We start from the raw sequence: 22,122 nt of genomic DNA on the forward strand, positions 1-22,122 counted from the left end.
TTTAAACACTACAGTTTTGATTTAAATTCAACAGTAGTTTCTTTTCTCCTTTCAGAAGCCTGTTTGGAAACAGTAGAGTGTGTTTTAGAAATTTAATTCCCACAAATAATGAAAGGCTTCAAGTCTCTAGAAATTTGGAATTTGTTTGAGCTTCAAAGTGAGAAAATGAGCCTGAAAATATAAATTTAATATGCAGGTTGTGTACTCTGATTAATGGTACCCATCAGTTGCAAAAGAGAATTTATATGATTTTGAAAGAGTGAACTTTTTATATCTTAGAAGATGGAGATACTTTCTGCCAATATCAAGTAACTACTAAGGTTTGGTATCCTTTCTGTCTGTGTACTTCTGTACTCACTCCAAAGCATTGATTGAAGGAGACATTGGGACATAACTCACAACCAGACACTAATTTCTCTTAGTTCTTTACTTAAAACAAATTGTCCTTTTACTTGTGGTTAAAGCAGTCCCTAACCTACAAAGGAGGACAGATCAAGTTAGCAGCAGATCTCGCTACAGAAACCTGGCAGGCCAGAAGGGAGTGGCATAATATATTCAACACTCTGGGGAAAATATGCAGCCAAGAATACTTTATCCAGCAAGGGAGTCATTCAGATTAGGAGAGATAAAAATTTTCCCACACAAACAAACTAAAGGAGTTTGTGACCACTAAACCAGCCCTGCACAAAATATTAAAGGGGACTCTCTGAGTGGAAAAGAAAGACTGAAAGCAACAAAGACTAGAAAAGAACAGAGAACATCTCCAGAAACACCAACTCTACAGGTAATACTAAATTCATATCTTTGAATAATCAATATGAATGTAAATGGACTAAATTCTCCAATCAAAAGACATAGGGTATCAGAATGGATTAAGAAAACAAGACCCATCTGCATGCAGCCCACAAGGGATTCATTTTTTATTTAAAGACACCTCTAGATTGAAAGTGATGGGATGGAGAACCATCTATCATGCGAATGGACATGAAAAGGAAGCCAGAGTAGCCATACTTATATCAGGTGAACTAGATTTTAGAACAAAGACTGTAACAAGAGATGAAGAAGGGTATTATATCATAATTAAAGGATCTATCCAACAAGAAGATCAAACAGTTGTAAATATCAATGCCCCCAACTTGTAAGCCCACAAATATATAAATCAATTACTAATAAACATAAACCCACTGATAGTAATACAATAATAGTAGGAGACTAACACACCACTTAGAGCAATGGACAGATCACCCAAGTAGAAAATCAATAAGGAAACAATAGTTTTGAATGACATACTGGACCAAATGGCCTTAACAGATATATTCAAGACATTCTATCCTAAAGCAGCTGAATACACATTCTTTTCAAGTGCACACAGAACTTTCTACAGAATAGATCTAAACGGTCACAAATCAGGCCTCAACAAATACAAAAAGATCGAGATCATACCACACACATTTTTAGACCATAACACCATGAAACTTGAAATCAACGATAAGGAAAAATTTGTAAAGACCACAAATACATGGAGGTTAAAAAACATCCTTACTAAAGAATGAATGGGCTAACCAGGAAATTAAAGAAGAAATTAAAAAGTATAATGAAGCAAATAAAAATGAAAACACAGTAGTCCAAAACCTTTGGGATATAGTGATGGTGGTCCTAAGAGGGAAGCATATTGCAATACAGTCCTATCTAAAAAAGCAAGAAAGGTCTCAAATATACAACCTAACCTTACACTAATGGAGCTCCAAATGGAATAGCAGATAAAGGGTAAAGCCAGGAGAAGAAGGGAAATAATAAAGACAAATGGAAATAAGTCTTACGGAAATAAACAAAGATAAAAAACGGGTGCCTGGGAGGCTCAGCTGGTTGAGCATCCAGCTCTTGATCTCATTTCAGGTTTTGATCTCAGGGTCATGAGTTCAAGCCCCACTTGGGGCTCCACACTGGGCATGGAGCCTACTTAAAAAAAAAATTAAATAATAATACTAGAAGAAACCAAAAAGGCCATTAGAACAGATCACTGAAACTAAGCTAGTTCTTGAAAGGATTAATAAAATTGATAAACTCCTAGCCTGACTTATCAAATAGAAAAGAGAAAGGATCCAATAAATAAAATCACAAGTAAAAGATGAGAGATCACAACCAACAACTCAGAAATACAAACAATTATAAGAGAATATTATGAAAAATTATATGCCAAAAAACTGGGCAATCTGGAAGAAATGGATAAATTCCTAGAAACATGCAAAGTACCACAACTGAAACAGGAAGAAATAGAAAATTTGAATAGACCCATAACCAGCAAAGAAATTAAAACAGTAATCAGAAATCTCCCAACAAACACATGTCAAGGGCCAAATGGCTTTCCAGGAGAATTCTATCAGGCATTGAAAGAAGAGTTAATACTTAGTCTTCTCAAACTGTTCCAAAAATAGAAATGGAAGGAAAACTTCCAAACTCATTCTACGGGGCCAGCATTACCTTGATTCCAAAACCAGCAAAGACCCCACAGAAAAGAATTATGAGCCAGTATCCCTGATGAACATGGATGCAAAAATTCTCAATAAGATACTGGTAAGTTGAATCCAACAATACATTAAAGTAATTATTCACTGCAGTCACGTGGGATTTATATCTAGGCTGCTGGGGTGGTTCAGTATTGCCAAATCAATCAAAGTGATATACCACATTAATAAAAGAAAGGATAAGAACCACATGATCCTCTCAATAGATGCAGAAAAATCATTTGACAAAATACAGCATCCATTCTTGATCAAAACCCTCAACCAGTAGGGATTGATGGAACATACCTCAAGATCATAAAGGCCATATATGAAAAACCCACAGCTAATATCCTCAGTGGGGAACTACTGAGTCTTTCCACTATGGTCAGGAACAAGACAAGGATGTCCACTATTTAACATAGTACTGAAAAATCTTAGTCTCAGCAATCAGACAACAAAAAGAAATTAAAGGTTGGGGCGCCTGGGTGGCTTAGTCGGTTAAGCGTCCGACTTTCGCTTGGGTCATGATCTCACGGTTCGTGGGTTCGAGCCCCGCGTCGGGCTCTGTGCTGACTGCCAACTCAGAGCTTGGAGCCTTTTTCAGAGTCTGTGATTCCCTCTCTCTCTGACCCTCCCCTGCTCACGCTGTCTTTCTCTCTCCTAGAAATAAATAAAAAACATTAAAAAAACATTAAAAAAAAAAAAAGAAATAAAAGGCATCCAAATCTGTAAGGAAGAAGTCAAACTTCCACTAGTCGTAGATGACATGATACTCTATGTAGAAAACCTTAAAGGCTCTACCAAAAAATTGCTAGAACTAATACATGAATTCAGGAAAGTCATAGGATATAAAATAAATGTACAGAAATGTGTTGCATTTCTATACACCAATAATGAAGCAACAGAAAAGGAAATCAAGGAATTGGCCCCATTTGCAATTTAACCAAAAACCATAAGATATCCTAGGAATAAACCTAACCAAAGAGGTAAAAAATCTGTTCTCTGAAACTATGCAACACTTATGAAAGAAACTGAAGAAAACACAAAGAAATGGAAAAGCATTCCATGCTCATAGATTGGAAAAACAAGCATTGTTACAATGTCTATACTACCCGTAGCAATCTATACATTTACTGCAATCTCCATCAAAATACCACCTGCATTTTTCACAGAGCTAGAACAATCCTAAAATTTGTATGGAACCACAAAAGACCCTGAATAGCCAAAGCAATCCTGTAAAAGAAAAAAAACGAGGCATCATGATTACAGATTTTAGGCTATGTTATAAAACTGTTATCATTAAGACAGTATGTTACTGGCACAAAAACAGGCACATAGATCAATGAAACAAATAGAAAACCCAGAAATGGACCCACAACTGTATGGTCAACTAATCTTTGACAAAGCAGGAAAGAATATCCAGGGGGAAAAAGTCTCTAACAAATGCTGTTGGAAAAATTGGACAGCAACATGCAGAAAAGTGAAACTGGAGTACTTTTCTCACACCATACACAAAACTAAATTCAAAATGGATGAAAGACCTAAATGTGAGACAGAAAACCATCAGAATCCTAGAGAAGACAGGCAGCAACGTCTCTGACATCAGTCATAGCAACTTCTTGCTAGACCTGTCTCTGGACATGAATGAAACACAACAAAAGAACAGAATTTAAAAAAGGATATTGAGATACACTGTGGTATTAGAAAACACAAGTTTAAATATATCAACAATCAAGTTGTATACTATTTATAAGAGTTATACTTAAAATAACCCAATAAGTTAAAAGTAACAGGATAGGAAAAGATGTATCAAGTAAATCTCTACCATTTTGTGTCTGTGCTGCTGCATTAGACTCCAATCTGTTTTGCTTCCTCTCCTCCCATCATACTCCCCTCTCTGTACCACTTACCAAGCTACTTTCCACACAGTAGCCAAGTGATCTTTCTAAAGTGTAAATCAAGTTAAAAAAAAGTACCCTTTGTTCAGAACTCTTCCTACATAGGGTGAAGTCCTTCCTAAGGCCCAAAGGTCCCTGTGATCTGGCCTTCCCAGGCTACCTATCTGACCTCTGACCACCACTCTGCCACTTCTACCATTCTGATGTACCACACTGGCAACACACCACGCATTTTTCAACCTCAGGGATATTCGTTCTATTCAGATCTCCATTCACATGTCATCTAAGAGAAATCTTTCCTGACCGCCCTGTCTAGGATTTCACTTTGATCACCATCTGATTATCTCACCTTTTCTTTATAACACTTAAACTTATCTGTCATAATCTATACACATTCACTGATTTATTTTCTATCACTAGATTGTAAGATCAAGAAATTGATCTTATTCTCTGGAATAGTGCCTGGCACATGGTAGGTGCCCAGTTCGTATGTGTTAACTAGGTACTTTATATAATATTCCATTTTGAAGAAGAAACTGGGGCATAGTGAGAAAAAGTAACTGGTCTAAATTCTTATTCTGGTGAATGGTGGATTAAATGAAATAAATACTAACAAAAATAAGACCAGGAGGCAGTATTGATAATGAAAAGAAATAAAATTTAAGGCAAAATGGATTAAAAGGGAAAAAGGGAAATGCATCATGTGAGTTAAGGAACAGTTCAACAGGATTTATCTGCATTATAGCTCCTGTATTTTCAGGGGGGAAGAACAAAACTTGGTAATTATAAAGGGAAGAAGGAAAAGTATGGTTATGGTAGAAGACTAACCAGCAGCTTATAAGAAGGCCAAATAATGAGAGATGCTGTAAAAATTTTGAATTGCAGTTAATAAGCTCAATCCTAGTAGCTACACATTCATTTTACACATGTAAAATGTGAACAAAAATAGACCATGCTGCAAGGCTATGCAGAACATATGTTTAACAACAAAGCTCCCAACAAATTAATATGAGAAAGCCATGTAACCTATGAGAAAAATGGGTAAAGAATATAAACAGGCAATTCTCTAAAGATACACAAATGGCCAAAAATATACCAAATTCAGTAATAACTAGAGAACTGCAAATTAAAAGAACAAAATGGTATCATTTTTCAAACAAATAGTAACAAAAAAATAAGACAGATGATGGTAATAGTAAGTGTTGGCAGATTTACATGGTAAGAAGTGCCCTTAAGTGCTAATTGTGGATTTGTAAAGCTATAGCTCTGCAGAGTAACTTGGCTTTACCTTTTAACATTACACTTTTAAACTGATACCCTAAAAATTTACCCTGGAATTCTGATTTAGTGAATTTGGATGGGGCTTGGATTTTGTAGCTTTAAAAATATGCCAGGGAATTCTTACCCTGGAAGTTTGGATATACTTTAGTAGGTATTTTCTCCCACGTTTAAAGGTGTCTTCAAAGAATGCTAGTGTCTACTGAGTTAGCAGATTTAACAGGAAGACAAAAGTAACAGTAATGAAAAAGATCTGTATGTATACATTTTAATTATATTTATGTACATTGTAAGAAATGATTCTGCCACTTCCTGCATAAATCTTTTGGAGAGATTCATCTCTCTTTTGGTGAGATACAATCATCACCACAAAAAGTAGCAGTACATTTTGGTGCAATACATTTTATGTCTGAAATGTTGTTAACTTGATGGAAAATAAAATGACTATCTAAAACTTTAATTTCATGATAGTGGTCAGTTTTACGTAATTTATTTAGATAATTCCTGAAGAATGCATTTGTGATAGTAAGAACAAATAAGAAATGTAGAGTTCAGCCATGTTTTTCCACTATTTTAGAAAAAGGTTAATGGTTTTCCCATTGCCTCACAGTGCATCGAATCCAAGCCTACCATCATGGAACTCGGGCTTCATGTAATCTGGCTTTCCTTCAGCCGTCTCTCTGGGTTCTTCAACATGAATTCTCTTCTATGTTGAAAGATGTGTTCTTTGTCCCATAAAAGCTCTCCCCTCCAACCTGAAGTATCTTCTTCATCTGCACGGGCTAAATTCATGGTCCAGCTGAAGTCACACTTTTGCAAAACCTGTCCCAGTCTCTACTACTGTGTCCTTTTCTTCTCTACTTTTTAAATTCCTCTATCATTTAGGGACTGTTCTGTATACTTTGGTATTTTAATCATGTTATACTATTTTTGGCCTTGTTTTGTGTTTAATTATAATCCTGTCTAACAATGTCTAACCTACTTACCTGTCCTATAAGTTCCCTGAAGATTATTTTATTTCTCTAGAGACCATATATACAGCACATAACACATCCCTAAGTAAAACATTTGCTGAATGAATAAATAAAATGTGTTTTCTGTAAAGACAGTATGATTTCTTGTCCAATTTTTGTTTGTTTAGATTTGTTTTTGTTTATTTGTTTTTACAGTTTAGAGTGTTTATATCTTGGAGGAAACTTCATCAAAGAAATCCCACCAGAATTAGCAAATCTGCCTTCTCTAAGTTACTTGGTATTATGTGACAACAAAATCCAAAGTGTGCCTCCTCAGCTTTCACAGTGAGTAGTTTCAGACAATCTGAGTACACATAGAGATCCATGCTTAGGAATTTTTGTCCTAAGTATTCATCGCATGTATTTTATGTGTAGAAGAGAATTAGGTATTCTCAAAGTAAATGATACATGAGAATTATAATTCTGAGGTTTGCTGTGAGTTGCTTATTTTTAACACTACTTTTAAATGCCTTGGTTTATTCCTCAAAATATTTGGTTAGCCGGTTTTCTCTAATCAAAAATAGAGTAACTTGGCATAGATTTCTCCAGGTTTTATGGAATTTTAATTGATTTTATATTTGATATGAAGCATTCTTTTCCTGATGAAATAGTGTGAAAGAACTTGATTTCTGTTGCATTTTAAATCTTTCTTCTTGTAGGTGTCTGAATGATAAGGCAGACTAAAAAAATCTTTAAGTCTACCATTTGTATCAGCCTAGCATATCAGAATACTAATTCTGCACTCTTTAAGATTCCATGGGCAAGTGTCATTTCATGATATTTACAAGTCTGCACACTGATCTAGTTTCAGCTCCTTTTTATTTTACTTCCATTGACTTTAATTGCTCATTCTCATAGGGAAATCAAGTTCTTTGCTTAACTTTCTTGGTCGTTAGCTTCCTCCCTGCCATTGATTTTTTTTGGTACTACATTCATTGTAGGTTGCATTCGCTTCGTTCCCTCAGTCTTCACAATAACTTGCTGACATACCTGCCTCGAGAGATCCTCAATCTTATTCATTTGGAAGAATTGAGTTTGCGAGGAAATCCATTGGTTGTTCGTTTTGTTAGAGATTTAACCTATGACCCTCCAACTCTCCTGGAATTAGCTGCACGGACGATTAAAATTCGAAATATTTCTTACACTCCCTACGATCTTCCTGGGAATCTTCTTAGATACTTGAGTTTAGCCAGCAACTGCCCAAACCCAAAGTGCGGAGGTAAGTTCATTCAGTGTATATGCTTCCTATTCATTTAGCTTTTTTTTATAGTGATGATCTAAGTGTTTTTAATTAGTTGTCTTCTTTCAGAGAAAGGGATTTAATCTCTGTTTCCCTCATCCTTTCACCTTTTTATCAGAAAGTAAGACATTTCTCCCACCTCTCCCTCCCTGCCTTCCTTTTTGTTTTTTGTTGGCTTTTGTTTGTTTGTTTTTGTTGGTTTGTTTGTTTTACAATTCATACAGAAGGGCAATACCCAAAAAGTCTCAGCATGTCTTTGAACTGTCATAAGATAGTAGAGTAAGACAGTAAAATGAGAGGAAACACAAAAGAAGCATTAAACAAACAGTCCTAAGAGTTAAAATTGGTTTTTTAAGTTTATTTATTTATTTTGAGAGAGAGAGAGAGACAGAGAGAGAGTGAACAGGGAAGGGGCAGAGAGACAAGGAGAATGAGAATCCCAAGCAGGCCTCATACAGTCAGCACAGAGCCTGACACAGGGTTCAAACTCACAAACCGTTAGATCATGACCTGAGCTGAAACCCAAGAGTTGTACGCTTAACTCACTGAGCCACCCAGGCACCTCAACGGTCCTAACATTTTAAAAAGAGTCTCCAAAATGTTTAGCCACCTTTCATATTTATTTAAAGGACATTTTTGTAGACCCACTTTTCTGAGTATCCTGTACCTTCATAGAGTATGATTCAGGATGTAGAAGAATGGGCTGAATGTGCCAGTTTTTGGAATGTACTCTGGACTTAGATATTCTTATAAATCCATGGCTCAAAATTTCTTAAGTTTAGGGTATTTAGAGAGAATTAAAGAAATGGTATACTGTAAGGCAGAGTAAAATAGAAAATCAAAGTACTCTTGGAAATCAGTGGAGGGAGAGAGTATATTTGGTCTGGAAAAAATAAGCTGATTCTTGAAATATGAGTTGAATTTTCATATGGTAAAATTGAGGATAGGAAACTTCAGTTGGAGAGAGCAAAATTGGAGACAAAATAATATGGAGCACACTATGGTTTGAGTAATAATTTGGCTCAAATGTGCAGGTAGGGAAGTAATGAGAGAGGAGTAAAAGATACATTGAGGCCTAGTTATGAAGGGCCTGAAGTGTCAGGGTGTGTGGGTGGGAGCTGGTGACTGATAGCAGGTCATTTTATTTTGGCTCTCTCATAAAAGACTGCTTCTTAAAAATCCAATCTAGGGGCTACAAAAAGGTTTTTACTGTTGTAGGAGAAATGTAGGTGCTAAGGAAATGGTGCATAATGATGATCAGAGTCAGGTGGATTTTCCCTGGAAGTCGTATTGTGTCTTAAACTGTTTGAAGGTTAAAAGAGAGAAAAGGATTTAAGTTCCTCAAAGAATATTAAAAAATAAAAGCAACACTATTGGTTTAAAAAAGAAAAAAAGTAAAAAGACAATACCCTGGACCATTTCTGGCCACTCACTTTTAGAAATAGAAGGTGCTGTGTGCTGTGCCAAATTAGACGTGCTTACGCGCTTCTCTGTAGGTCTCCTGTCCCAAGTTGGCTTTGACAGTGGTAAGGGACTTTGACAGTGGTATCCTTTTAAAATGATTTTTTAAATGACTTCTTTAGTATGTTGGCATGTTCTTTGTCTCAGGAACAAAAATATTTTTTAAATTATTAGCTTAGAAGTTGAGATTATACATAAATTGAACCATTGACGTTTTCTCCCTCAGACTCATTAGCTCTTGAACCCTAATTTAAATAAAAGTAAATTTATATTTTGTGAGGTTTTTTTTGTCTTTGTAGAGTCTGAGATCTCAGAAATGACAAGGTAGTATTATACTGTTTTAGCTCATGGTAACTCTATAATGCTTTATTTTATTACTTCCATCTGTTTTTAGGATGCTAACACATTTTAGGGAATTTATTATCAGTACTAATTGACCACTTTATTGCATTTATTTACTTTCCTAAATTGTTCAAAGTGACATACCATGAAATCCCCTTTTTAAACTATGAATTAATTCTTACAGGATCAGAAAAATTTTAAGTTAATGGGAAAGGTATTAGGAAAAAGATAAATAGAAATCATTGTTTCTCCTTTCCTTGAACCACATCTTTTTTTTGTAGTCTCTTGTGTGATACACACAGAGTAGTTGGTACCAGAGGAATCTTAGAGAATAGAGGCTGAGATCCGCTGTAGAAAGGTGATGGGACCCAGAGTTGTAGATGGTCCAGTTAATATTGAACCCTGAGCCACAGCAACCTCTGCTTTCCTCTCAGCTTTAGCCGTATTTTTACTTAGCTGAAAGGCCCCAGTTTCAGGAGCACTAAAGTAGAAATCAAAAAAGGGAATACTCGTTTCAGTCTGCCTAACAATATATAATTGTGTGAGAATCAAGTGAAATCATTAATGAAACCGCTTTGAAACCTGTAGATTCAGAAGCTGTGGAAATGTAAAATGGCATTTTGCCTTCCCAGTACATAATGAACAGGAGTACCAGAAGTCATTTCCTTCCTGCAAATTTTGTATATGACAACTAATCTCTTATGATCATTATTAAAGGAGTTTTGTGGGCTTTTTTTTTTTTTTTAAGTTTCTTGACTGAAGGGTAGTACCAAGGAGTGGCTTTGAGGACAGAGGAAGAACATGGTGGGTATCCTGTAATTTCTCCCTCAGCCACTGTCCACCAAGTCACACGGAGAAAACAAGCTAATAAGTAAACAGTAGCCTTTTAATGCCAGCTCCCTTTAAGATAAATCTTTTCTGGCCTTCTCTTTGGAGCCAAATTGCCATCCCTAAGACCTTCTGATATTTCTCTAAACACCTATAGAAGCAACTATTGCTTCTGCTTAGAAGAGAAGACTGTATAGGACTTTGCTTCAGAATGCTGGAGAAGGGTTGAAAAAGAAATGGCTCTTTGCTTTCTAATGATTATTTTGTACTTAATTCCTTCTTCTCTCCAGGAGTCTACTTTGACTGCTGTGTCAGACAAATTAAATTTGTGGACTTCTGTGGGAAGTACCGCCTCCCACTGATGCACTACTTATGTTCCCCAGAGTGCTCTTCCCCTTGCAGTTCTGCCTCTCACAGCTCCACATCCCAGAGCGAATCTGACTCAGAGGACGAAGCTAGTGTTGCTGCACACAGAATGCAGAAAGTTCTTCTTGGTTGAAAAGAATGCAGGGTTGTGTGAAACACCGAAAGAACTGAGCAAAAGTGGTTAGAAAAGAAAATAGACTTTGAAGTTTACTGGAAACCGTATCTTCATCTTGAATGTCTGTGAAAGAGTCGGAGATGACGGAAAAGATTTTGGATTTCATCTTCCTATTCAGCAGGAATGAGTCCGGTTCCATGTTTGGATTCTTTGAATATAATTCACTCTGAATGGCAGTTTCAAATTTAGCTGATTCTTTGCAGTTTTCACTCAAGTTTTGCATGAATCACACAGCACAATGGAGCATTCTGAAGAGCAGTGTTAAAATAAACTATGAGTGGTGTGACTTGTGACAGTTGAGATGAAGAAAGAAGTGATCAGAGCTGTAATTATTACCAGAGTTGTCCTTGGGTTTAGACTGAACACTATCCTATAATAGGATGGGCCCTCCCTTCTTGTACTGCCTGTGTGTCTAGATTACAGAGCTATTCAGATAAGTTCACAGATGGTTACATAGGACCTAACCCTTTCTTACCTACTAACTGGTAAAGTAAGGGATATTACTTTTAAGTGGGATTTTAAAACTTTTCAGTTCTGCTCTTTTGTTCTATAGGATTGTGGTTTCCTTTTCTGTAATCCAGCAGTGACTGTTATAGTGCCTTAATCCTAGCAAGATTTTAGAAATTTATTCAAGGAATGATGCCAGAGCAGAGCATGACATACTATGCAGATCACTTTAAAATATGCTTTAACAGAAGAGGTAAACAGCTGTATAATCTGACATCAGAGCTAATGGCCACCTTAACTTGAAATTTTTGTTTAAACATGAAGTGATCCCTTGTAAGCAATCACTTACATTTAATGGGAGGCAATAGTCTTGATTAATCTTTTCATCATAAGACAGATAATAGCTTTTGATTTAAAAATCTGTCAGATTTCTTTTGACTGAAAAGAGATGTAAGCTCAGAAAGCTTCTTTGTATCTTGCATTAAAGGAGTGGGAAGATGATTTTAAAATTTTTAGGTCAGGTCTGACTCCTTTGCCTGTGTGTACTGAACTGTAACTTTCTGTATATTTTAAATAAAAACTAGAAAACTATCACAACAAGCCAAATAAAATTGTGGGCAATAGTCATTTGTACAAAGACTTTAAAGCAGCCTTTAAATTGTGTGAAATAGAGCAATTTCTAAAACTAGTTTAATCATAGAATACTTTATGAAAGTAATGTATTGATAACATAAGAAATTTATTAAATATATCTAAAGTATAGCAGAAAAATGTTTCATAAATTAATTGCTATTAGAAATGACCAAATTTTTATAAACTAGTTTAATATGCAGTAAAAATTGAATGATAGTACAATTATTAGTTGATATTATAAAATGCACAACACATACTACAGTCATTAGGGAACTGACCAATAATAATATGATGTTTTGTTGGTGAATGTTCCCTATACAGTAATATGCAGGTCAGAAACACATTGGAACATCAGAGAATCTCCTTTCCGACTTCCTGGCATTCATGACTAGGGCACACCATTTCTTAAAAGCACATTGTTATGTAATAATAGTATGTCCATTTTTTAAGTTTTTGTCTTACATGTTATTTGTTATTTTATTTTATTTTAGAAAATATACTGTAGGGTAGTTCAGAGTTTATTATGTTATTCATGAAACATCATGAGAGTTTCATGACTGCAGTTGTGAAACGCTGCTATAGAGTGAATCCCTTCACCTTGTTATAATGTAGTGAGATTCTTTTTTACCTTTGATTCAGAAATTTTCTATGTCTATAGAAGTAATCTAGTATGTTTCTGCTGCCTAGCAATGTAGTATATGGGTCATTATATCATAAAATGGAAGTAAGGAAAGTCTTTGTTTACTTTTCCACTTGAGCCACAGCAAGCTGCATACTACAAAATTATGAAAGGTAAAGATGACTTAGGCAGTGCCTAAGCGGCAAGCCCAGAATGTTTGTAACTGACTTAGTTAATATCAGTACATAAAATATTTTCATAGAACATAATGTATTCATGGTAATATACTCAAATCTATAGGACCAAATTTTTCTGGCTTAAATGCCTAAATTTACTTACTAATTTATTACCAGCTTGACCTAAGCAACAGCTTGGGTAATCTTCTCAGAGTTAGTCTTTGTAAAATAAATGGGTAGATATGTCAGTATAGTATTTAACAATACTTACGTCTTTTCAGCTTCCCAGAAAGAAGTTATACTGATTGATCTTTTACAGATGTGAACAGGTCCAACCAGAAACAGTTTCTGACCTTTGCTATATATGCAGATGTATACCATAATATACAACAAAATGTTTGTTGTACATGGACATTTGAAAATCTAAGATCAGTGTGCAGCTGTCTTTAGTGACTTTTACAAAACTCTGCATTTCAGTTGTTAGTTTTATCTTTTTTTTCTTTTTGGAGTTAAAATGGCAGTGTTGTAGAGGGACCTTGGGCTAGTCTTGTACCTTAAACACAGATCAATATCTGTTTTCTTTTCAAACTTTGACTTAACCTTTTATAAGAGCTGCTAATAATTTCTAAGATTTTTTTGTTTCTCTTCTCTACCTTATCTTTTTTCATAACTGGTGATTGGTAGAAATTAGCCAGAAGATGAGATACAAGGGACTTGATAATTTAGAAACCAGATAATCCAATTCCTGAATAATATAGCTGTATATTTTAAATGGTAGTCTCTCTCTTTAGTTGCTAAGTCATCTGTTTGTGTTTAAACTAGTGAATAAACTTTATTTTTTGAGATTTATAAAAGCTGCACTAATTTTCATAGTGAAGTAAGTTTTTGATACTGCTTTAATTTTAGTGACCAGAACTTCTGTATATAAAACTACTTAACCACAGCATTAATGTGTTTAGAATGGAATTCTTAAGTGTTAATATTTGAAATGGATGTGGGTATATTGAACATTTTTAGTAATCTTTATTTTTAGAATCCAGTTCTCAGTGTCACTAACTCAGTTTGAATAGTCCTAGGATTTTAGGAAATAAAAAGATTAGCTGATAAAACATTTTGCTTCCATGGTGCTGGGGATTGGCTGACCTAATGACAAGCTAGTCAAGGTTCTTGTTTTTCTTGTGTTTAAGCACCAGAGGTAGATCTGAGGCTTACTGTGCATATTTTACTTCTATATGTGTGCCAGAGGAGTCTTATTCTGAAATTTTCTACTCTTTGGAACTTTAAGTTACCAAATTTAAAAATAAAGATGCATTGTAAACTGTACCTCAAATTTGAGAAATTTTTATGTTGATATAAGGTTAAATAAAGGCAGTCCACACTAGTGCAGTGTAATACTGCAGACCAATTCTACCAAATGTTGTAAATATCAGTTTAAGCAAAGAGTAGGAAAAGGCTGATTGCTGGAGTGTTAACTGAAATAAATCTTTAAAAGTAACAAAGGGCAGGAAAAGAGAAGTCACCAGACACCCCAGGAGAGCCCTGAGCCAAGAAAGTTCTTTAAAGTAATGGTGAAATGTTTCAAAATCATGTGGCCCATTGACGACAGTCTGAAAGTCTTTATCACTAAGTTTCTTTGGTTTCTGCTATTGGGAGATTATCCACATCTTTCCGTAAGGATGAGCCAGCATAGGATTTTCTTACAGCCAACTTTGCTCTTTCCAAAGGGAGAAAGTAATACCTCATTAACCTGGAATTTATGGTACAGCCTTGGTTAGTGTTTACCTTTTCACTATGTAAAAAAGAAAACAATACTAAGCAAATAGTTAGTGCAAATAAAGTTTGATCTTTTAAAGCATTATAGCAATTGATTTATAAAAAGTTATTCTAAATAATAAAACCCTTTGTAGGCAAAACATCAGTTATAGGATGTGTATATAATTAGTTAAGCTGCATTTATTTAGAAATACCTAATTTTTACTTAAATGACCCTCTTTCTTCTTATCCAAAGTAGAGATTTTATTATGTTAGTATAAATATTACTCCCCATTTAGTTCAAAATAGTCAGGTTTTAAAAGTTGTGCTGCGTGTTAACAATAAAAGCTCATATGTATGTTTTTAGGTAACGTGATCTGTGAAACATAGTTCTGATTCTGTCTGTACAGAAAAGAAGTACTTGACTGTCACTGTTTCTGTATTAAGCACCATACTCTGTATAACATTAATGTGATGAATTTAATAGAATCCACTTTTGTATTTTCATTATAGCCCTGATCATTTTTTTAAATAGTTTATTGTCAAGTTGGTGATCTTTTTAAAGGAAGCGGTGTCTTCATTTGTGCTCAGAAAGTGTGTGCCTTAAATCCTTCATTGTAGACCCAAAGTTTGGGGCACTATGTCATGTAGTAAGTTGTTTATGATAGCCTAATGACCTTTTGCATTTGACTTGAGGGAGGTAGACTGTGAGTGACCTGAGGGATTCCTTCCCCTAAAACAGGGTCTAATGTCTATGAATCATGCATACTATGGGAGAAGGTCAAGCCATAAGGATCAGGGTCCTCTGAAACAAAATCAGTGAAAGGTATATTCTTTTTTATATTATTTTATGAAGAAAATTTATCTGTTACTGCTAAGGGTGAGAGCAGTTTCTAACCAAGTTCATATTAATAGCATGATATAAAGGTTTTATTGCTGTGAGACCTAGGATATTTTGTTAAAGGTTTCCTTTTAACACTAGGTTGCAAGGGGCTATGTTTTAACATTTTTCATGTAAATATCTCCATTTTTCTGTCTCTGCATGGTCCATATTTGTTAAGAATTGATGTAGAAAATAACAGTTCACTAACAACTAACATTATTGAATTATTACTCACAGGGTAATACTGATTTGGGTGCTACTAGACTTTTACCTGGGATTTGTTAGTCTTAATTTGTCCTAAGGTACAGTATTCAATCTAGTAACTATTAAAACGTAATAGTTTAATGAAGGTTATTTATATACCATTGTACCAGAGCCATGGTTGGATTGACTGTGTGCATTCATCAGAACTTACTTTCTTTGGCTGTGAATAAATGAGATAAAACTGTTTTATTCTAAATTGTAGGTAGAAGAAACTGGGATAAGATTGAAAGTGCTATTGCTGTTACTACAAAAACATTACTAAATTGGTTAGTTCTGTCTACAACTGATGTTTTAAGAGAATTCTTTTAAATGGTTGACATTGATGTGGTCATTGGTGTGATGTATGTTATTTAGAAGGAACATTAACTTCAACAGTCACTTTACAACAGTTTAAACATGGAGAAACTGTGTGCCTATAATTTTGTTATAAAAATGTTGCATTTCTGAGCCCACTTTGTATTCATGAGAAACAAAAATATAATGGGAGAAATATTTTAAATTACCAATATTTTAACTTTAACTTTTTATAAAGTTTGGGACTTTATAAAGTATCAACAAAGGATATTGAAAATATATATACTTTTGCTTTAGTCAAATTACTTTTCATTGTCTGATTTCTTAATTTTATCTTTTTGAAATCTTGTGAATTAAGACTATATCTATAAATATATAGATATTTAAAACTTAATGAAAACAATAAATGTAATTCAGCAACATGATTCAACAATTAAATTTTCTTTTCAGAATAAGATATAGTTAAGTGTGTCAAATTTATATATTACTTTGTAATGGTAAATGCTCTAAAAATATGTTTAAGCTACTTCAATTCTATACCTCCTTTTTTCCCACAGGACACACAAGAGAATATGATGTCATATTAACCATCTGTGTGAATTTTGCCTTATTAAACATTGTGCCTTATTTTATTAAAAGCGCTTTCTTGGAATTTGATTCTGTATTTTGGAAAAGTGGAAGTATTTTAATTTAATTGAACTTGTAGAAAATCTAAAATCCTTATAATTTGGATTATACCAAATGTTGGTATTTGCCTACTTACTTGCTGTACCACTGCTCATCTATTTGTTGAACTTTTTCAGGACATGAATACATACATTAAATTAAACATAAATTAGCGTTTACTCTCTGTGCTAGATGCAAAGGATAAAAGATGAATTAGACCAGGTACCTTTGTACTACAGTTATTTTGCTTCCACAGTCTTATCACACTTATGGATGCATGCTGAAGTAAGAAGTTGGTGAGGTCCTTTTGCTAATGAAGGTCAGGTACTCAATTTCATTTAGTCCAGAATCAAACAATCTTAACATGGAGTAGTATAGTAACTACAGCACACTAATATTAACAGTATTTAGTATTGTTCTTTAGTGCCATTATTTTGGTGACCCTATAACACCTGACATTTTTCTAAATTCCAAAATTTGTAAGAATATAGGGGTTGGTTAGGAGTTGAGCTAAGCAGAGTGGGTAGGAAAGACACACTCTTTGCAAAACCAGGTAAATGTTTCAAATTTGCTGAGATGGAGAAAGCTTAACACTTCCCTGGTTAATATATAAGAGGGCTTCTTGGTTAAGATAGGCTCAGAAATTGAAGGGCACAAGAGAAAAAACATGTGGTGTAACTAATCTCTTTCCTTTCTTGAGGATAAAACTGCTTCCTAAGCAGCCCAGTTGGGGATGTCCTCCTTTTAATGGCTTATAAACTGTAGATACTAAATAGGAAGCCAGAACATTTTGGAGGATAGTAAGACTTGGACGTGTCCTATTCATCACATCAGTCACTGCCAACTTCATGAGCAATTCCATCAGCATTCTCTAGAACGTTAGAGCTAGAAGAAACTTTAAAGGCCTGAAATGGACTCACTTGTTTGAGAGATGAAAAAAAAATTAAGCTCAGAGAGACTTGTCCAGGTATCCAAATGTCTGATTCTTGAATTCACGCCTCTGGATTCTCACTTCACTGCTATCCACTATGGCATTCTCCTTAATTTAATACTATATTCTATGACAGGAAATCATAACAGTATTGGTACTGCATTGTTATTTGCCAGCCATCATCAAAGTGATGCTGCTGCACTACATCTCCAAGTATTCATAATTTTAGATCTGGTAGGAGACTAGATAAGAGTAAATATCTGGGTAGTTTGTTACTGTTTATATTAAAGAACGTACCTTAATTAATCATCGTGACACTTGGGTAGCATTAGATTTGGTGATGTTTGTTAGTATCGTTTCCCTCCTCTTGAGTTTAAAATAATAAATTGACATGGACTTGAGAAAGGAATCTAAATGTCAGCTTTACCATATCAAAATTGAGCTTCTTACATTCTCCTTGAATTGAATGCAACCAACCAGAATCACAGACCTCCCCTGCAGGGGCTGTCTACTCCTGGGTGGCATTCCACAAGGCTGAGCAGAACATGATCCAAAGGAGGTCAGGTCAAATCATAAACCCCATAGAGCTGCCCAATAGAGAAAGCTGGAAAAATTATTAGACTTTGGCCATCTAAGCAGATGAATTAGTCTTTCTCCCACAGGGAGGAAAAAGATTCTAGAAAGCTTTCATCTGGGTAGCTGCTCTCAATTGTGGTTGCACATTAGAGTCACCATGGGACCTTTTAAAATATATAAATGCATAGATCCATCTCCAAACCAATCAAAACCTGATCACTAGAGGTAGAGTCTAGGCATCAGTAGTTGTGGGGGCTCCCAAGTTGTAGGTGACTCAGTTGCCCAGCAAGGGTGATAATTCTTAAGTGAAAGTCTCCTCATGATGACTTCAGTTCAGTGGACTAGGGTTTTTAACAGATGAAGAAATGGGCCCAAAGTGGTAAAGAGATGTGCCCAAGTTCTCTTAGATAAATAGTGACAGGGCTGGGGCTAGAATCCATTTATCTATTTTTTTAAATATGTGTGTTTCTTTTAATTGAACACCTACTTTAGATCAGGCACTGACTGCTAATCTAATGTTCTTTGCTTCTCCCTGTCAGCCACTTTCTTTTCTGAACTGAAAGTGCTTTGAGGGTACAAGATGGTATATTCAAGTGGATTGGCCATATTGAAGCCAACTTCAACTACATCAGAGTGTCTGCTGAATCATGGAAAACAAAAGCAGCAAACAGATCAACTTTACAAGAAACATTTATGAAAGGATGATTTGGTCAAATATTTCAGGTTATAGCCACAAGGCAAGAGATAGCCTTCCCATGGGTGAGGAAAACCTTATCAAGCCATGCTCTGGTTATTTTGACCATTGATAAACACATGGCTAACATCCTAAACAGCAATGAGGAGCAGATTGACATTACCAGGAAAGATAAGAAAATGTAGGCATCTGCCTAGAAGGAAACACTGTGGTCAATCCATAAACATAGATTCTATGATAGGAAAGTAAGTTCAACTAAACTGCACATTTTTATAAGCACTATACATAATTTCTACAGCAGGTTCTTTTAGATCTAGCTATAAAACTGTATGATTATTTTACTACTTAAATCTGAATAATCATGCACTCTTAAGACCTTTGTAAATATAGAAGATTTAAGTGGAAAAGTAAAGTTGTTCATGATGCCATGGAAACTCCTGGAAAAGAAAATATTCTTAAAATGTTCTTACGGGGCCTTTCGGCCGGAACCGCCATCTTCCAGTAATTCGCCAAAATGACCAACACAAAGGGAAAGAGGAGGGGCACTCGCTACATGTTCTCTAGGCCTTTTAGGAAACATGGAGTTGTTCCTTTGGCAACATACATGCGAATCTGCAAGAAAGGTGATATTGTGGACATCAAGGGAATGGGCACTGTTCAAAAAGGGATGCCCCAGGCAAAACTGGAAGAGTCTACAATGTTACCCAGCATGCTGTTGGCATCGTCGTAAACAAGCAAGTTAAGGGAAAGATTCTTGCTAAGAGTATTAATGTACAATACGAGCATATTAAGCACTCAAAGAGCCGAGACAGCTTCCTGAAGCGTGTGAAAGAAAATGATCAGAAAAAGAAGGAAGCCAAGGAGAAGGGTACTTGGGTTCAGCTGAAGCGCCAGCCTGCCCCGCCCAGAGAAGCGCACTTCGTGAGAACCAATGGAAAGGAGCCTGAGCTGCGGGAGCCCATTCCTTATGAATTCATGGCATGATAAATGTAAAAAAAGAAAATAAAAGACCTCAAGACTGTTAAAAAAAAATGTTCTTATGTGTATTTTCTTCCTAGAAATAACAACTGGATTTAAAATGTTGCTTTGGGAGGTTTTTTTTTTTTTAATATTTTTATTTATTTCTAGGAGAGAGAGAGAGACAGCGTGAACAGGGGAGGGTCAGAGAGAGAGGGAGTCACAGATTCTGAAACAGGCTCCAGGCTCCGAGCTGGCAGTCAGCACAGAGCCCGACGCGGGGCTCGAACGCACGAACCCGCGAGATCACGACCTCAGCGAAAGGCGGACGCTTAACCGACTAAGCCACCCAGGCGCCCCACTTTGGGAGTTTTAAAAGCTGAACTAAATAAAAATACGTGAAATAAACTTATCTTCGAAATTAAGCTTAGGTTACAACCCAAAAGCTACAATTTTAGAATTTTGTCATTATTGTTCATTTTAATCTCTTTTAACCTGACAGTGGTCTCCAAGATTCTTCCTAATTTTAGATCTAATTCTATCTGTGCTCAGAACTCTTTCTATTTTTGTAGCTCTCAAATGTTTGTAAGTTCTTGCATCACTCCCTACCCCCTTTTTAGTCATCTCTGGTTAGGTCTTTTCATCTTTCCTTCTAGGCTGGTGCACGTACAGCCAGGAGCAGAATTAGTAATGAGAACTTTACCCCTGAATCTGCAATTAAAATTCTACCCTTTATATCACTTACAAGGGTTTATTGTAGTGAATGACATGTCAATGGGTATCTCTGAAACAATCTTTTTTATTTCTGCTGAGGACAGCATGTCATATAAAAAAGCCATGTGTAATTGACTAATGGATAAGAAGGAATTGGATGAATACCAGATGCCTGTGACTTAAGCTGTGACATAATTATAATTAATTTTTAACTGGCTTGCTATAGGAATGTCTCTCTAGTTCTAAGTGATCACAGAATCAAAGATTTAGCGATGAGTTTGAGAAGTCATCTTCACACCACTTTACACAAGAGGACAATTCCAGGTGAGAACCTATCTTATTTTTAAGTGCCTCAGAGAAGATTTTACTTCTTTAGCAATTGTGAAGTTTAACAATTGTCACTAGAAGTATTTCCTAAGGTTCCTGTGATTTGTGCTAGCCAGAATAGATATGGAGACAACTTTTAAGTTAAAATTTATGTCAGCAGAGAGGCACAATGACATTAGTAATACAAAGTGTATGCAAGTGTGTGGGCACACACATATGTGCGCATGTATGCACACTTGTACATGCACGCTACCCATTATGTTGTTTGTGTACCTTCGGCTCCAAAATGTTGCTGCTCCCTTCATCTCAGCACTTTCTCTCTGTCCCTTCTCCCAATCCAAAATTCCTCCCATCACTCTAAAAACCAGTGTACACAGGAGTCATACTTCTAATAAGTGTGCAACACCTATTAGGTAGAGAAAAATGAGAAAACAACAGGATCACACCTCTATGCAGTGGAGACATAAATCCAATAATATAAGAACTGGACATCAACCTGTGATAAGTTGAGAAAAGAGATTTCTTCACAGTGAAGCTTTCAACCTTGACACTAAGAAGCAGCCAGACTAGTGTAGCTATAGGAGTTGAGGTATCTAAGAGGAGGAAAGGACAAGATGCTTCCCAGCCACTCTTGCCTGAGTGTTTCATGGATACCCCAGTAAGGAAGGATGGTGATTGATATGTGAACCACAGTGAAGTTAGATATGCATATTATTTGTAAGCTGCTACATAAGTGTATGTACATGTTAATCATTGTAAACTTATTCCAAAGAGAAGATTCACTCTTTTACATATTTTTGTATATCCTTATGAGCTCTCAGGTACTATAATCTCTTCAAGGTGCTATTAAGGAGAGGAACTTAAGGAGTGCCTGTGTGGCTCAGTCCAACTTTGGCTCAGGTCATGATCTCGTGGTTCATGACTTCAAGCCCCCCNGATTCTGTGTCTCCCTCTCTTTCTGCCCTTCCTCCACTAGCTCTCTCTTGCTCTCTCAAAAATAAACACTAAAAATTTTTTTGAAAAAAAGAGAGGAACTTAAGTTGGGTCAATCACTATTGATATTCAGACAAGCCCAAATCCTAGT

At 35.6% G+C, this 22,122-nt stretch overlaps 1 protein-coding gene and 1 pseudogene across 1 annotated transcript in view; both read left to right on the forward strand.

Annotated features, from left to right (window-relative positions):
- Positions 1–16,830, forward strand: part of LRRC58 (leucine rich repeat containing 58) — a 41,916-nt gene extending 25,086 nt beyond the window's left edge. The window contains exons 3-5 of the mRNA XM_077776754.1: positions 6,850–6,978; positions 7,635–7,912; positions 10,855–16,830. Coding sequence (XP_077632880.1) covers positions 6,850–6,978; positions 7,635–7,912; positions 10,855–11,063 — 616 coding nt within the window. The 3' untranslated portion in view covers positions 11,064–16,830. The remainder of the gene's footprint in view (positions 1–6,849; positions 6,979–7,634; positions 7,913–10,854) is intronic.
- Positions 16,831–18,912: 2,082 nt separating this feature from the next.
- Positions 18,913–20,046, forward strand: LOC144241947 (large ribosomal subunit protein eL21 pseudogene; annotated as a pseudogene).
- Positions 20,047–22,122: the final 2,076 nt, after the last annotated feature.

Source organism: Crocuta crocuta, unplaced genomic scaffold (assembly GCF_008692635.1).
Source record: "Crocuta crocuta isolate KB4526 unplaced genomic scaffold, BGI_CrCroc_1.0 scaffold87, whole genome shotgun sequence".
NCBI lineage: Eukaryota > Metazoa > Chordata > Mammalia > Carnivora > Hyaenidae > Crocuta > Crocuta crocuta.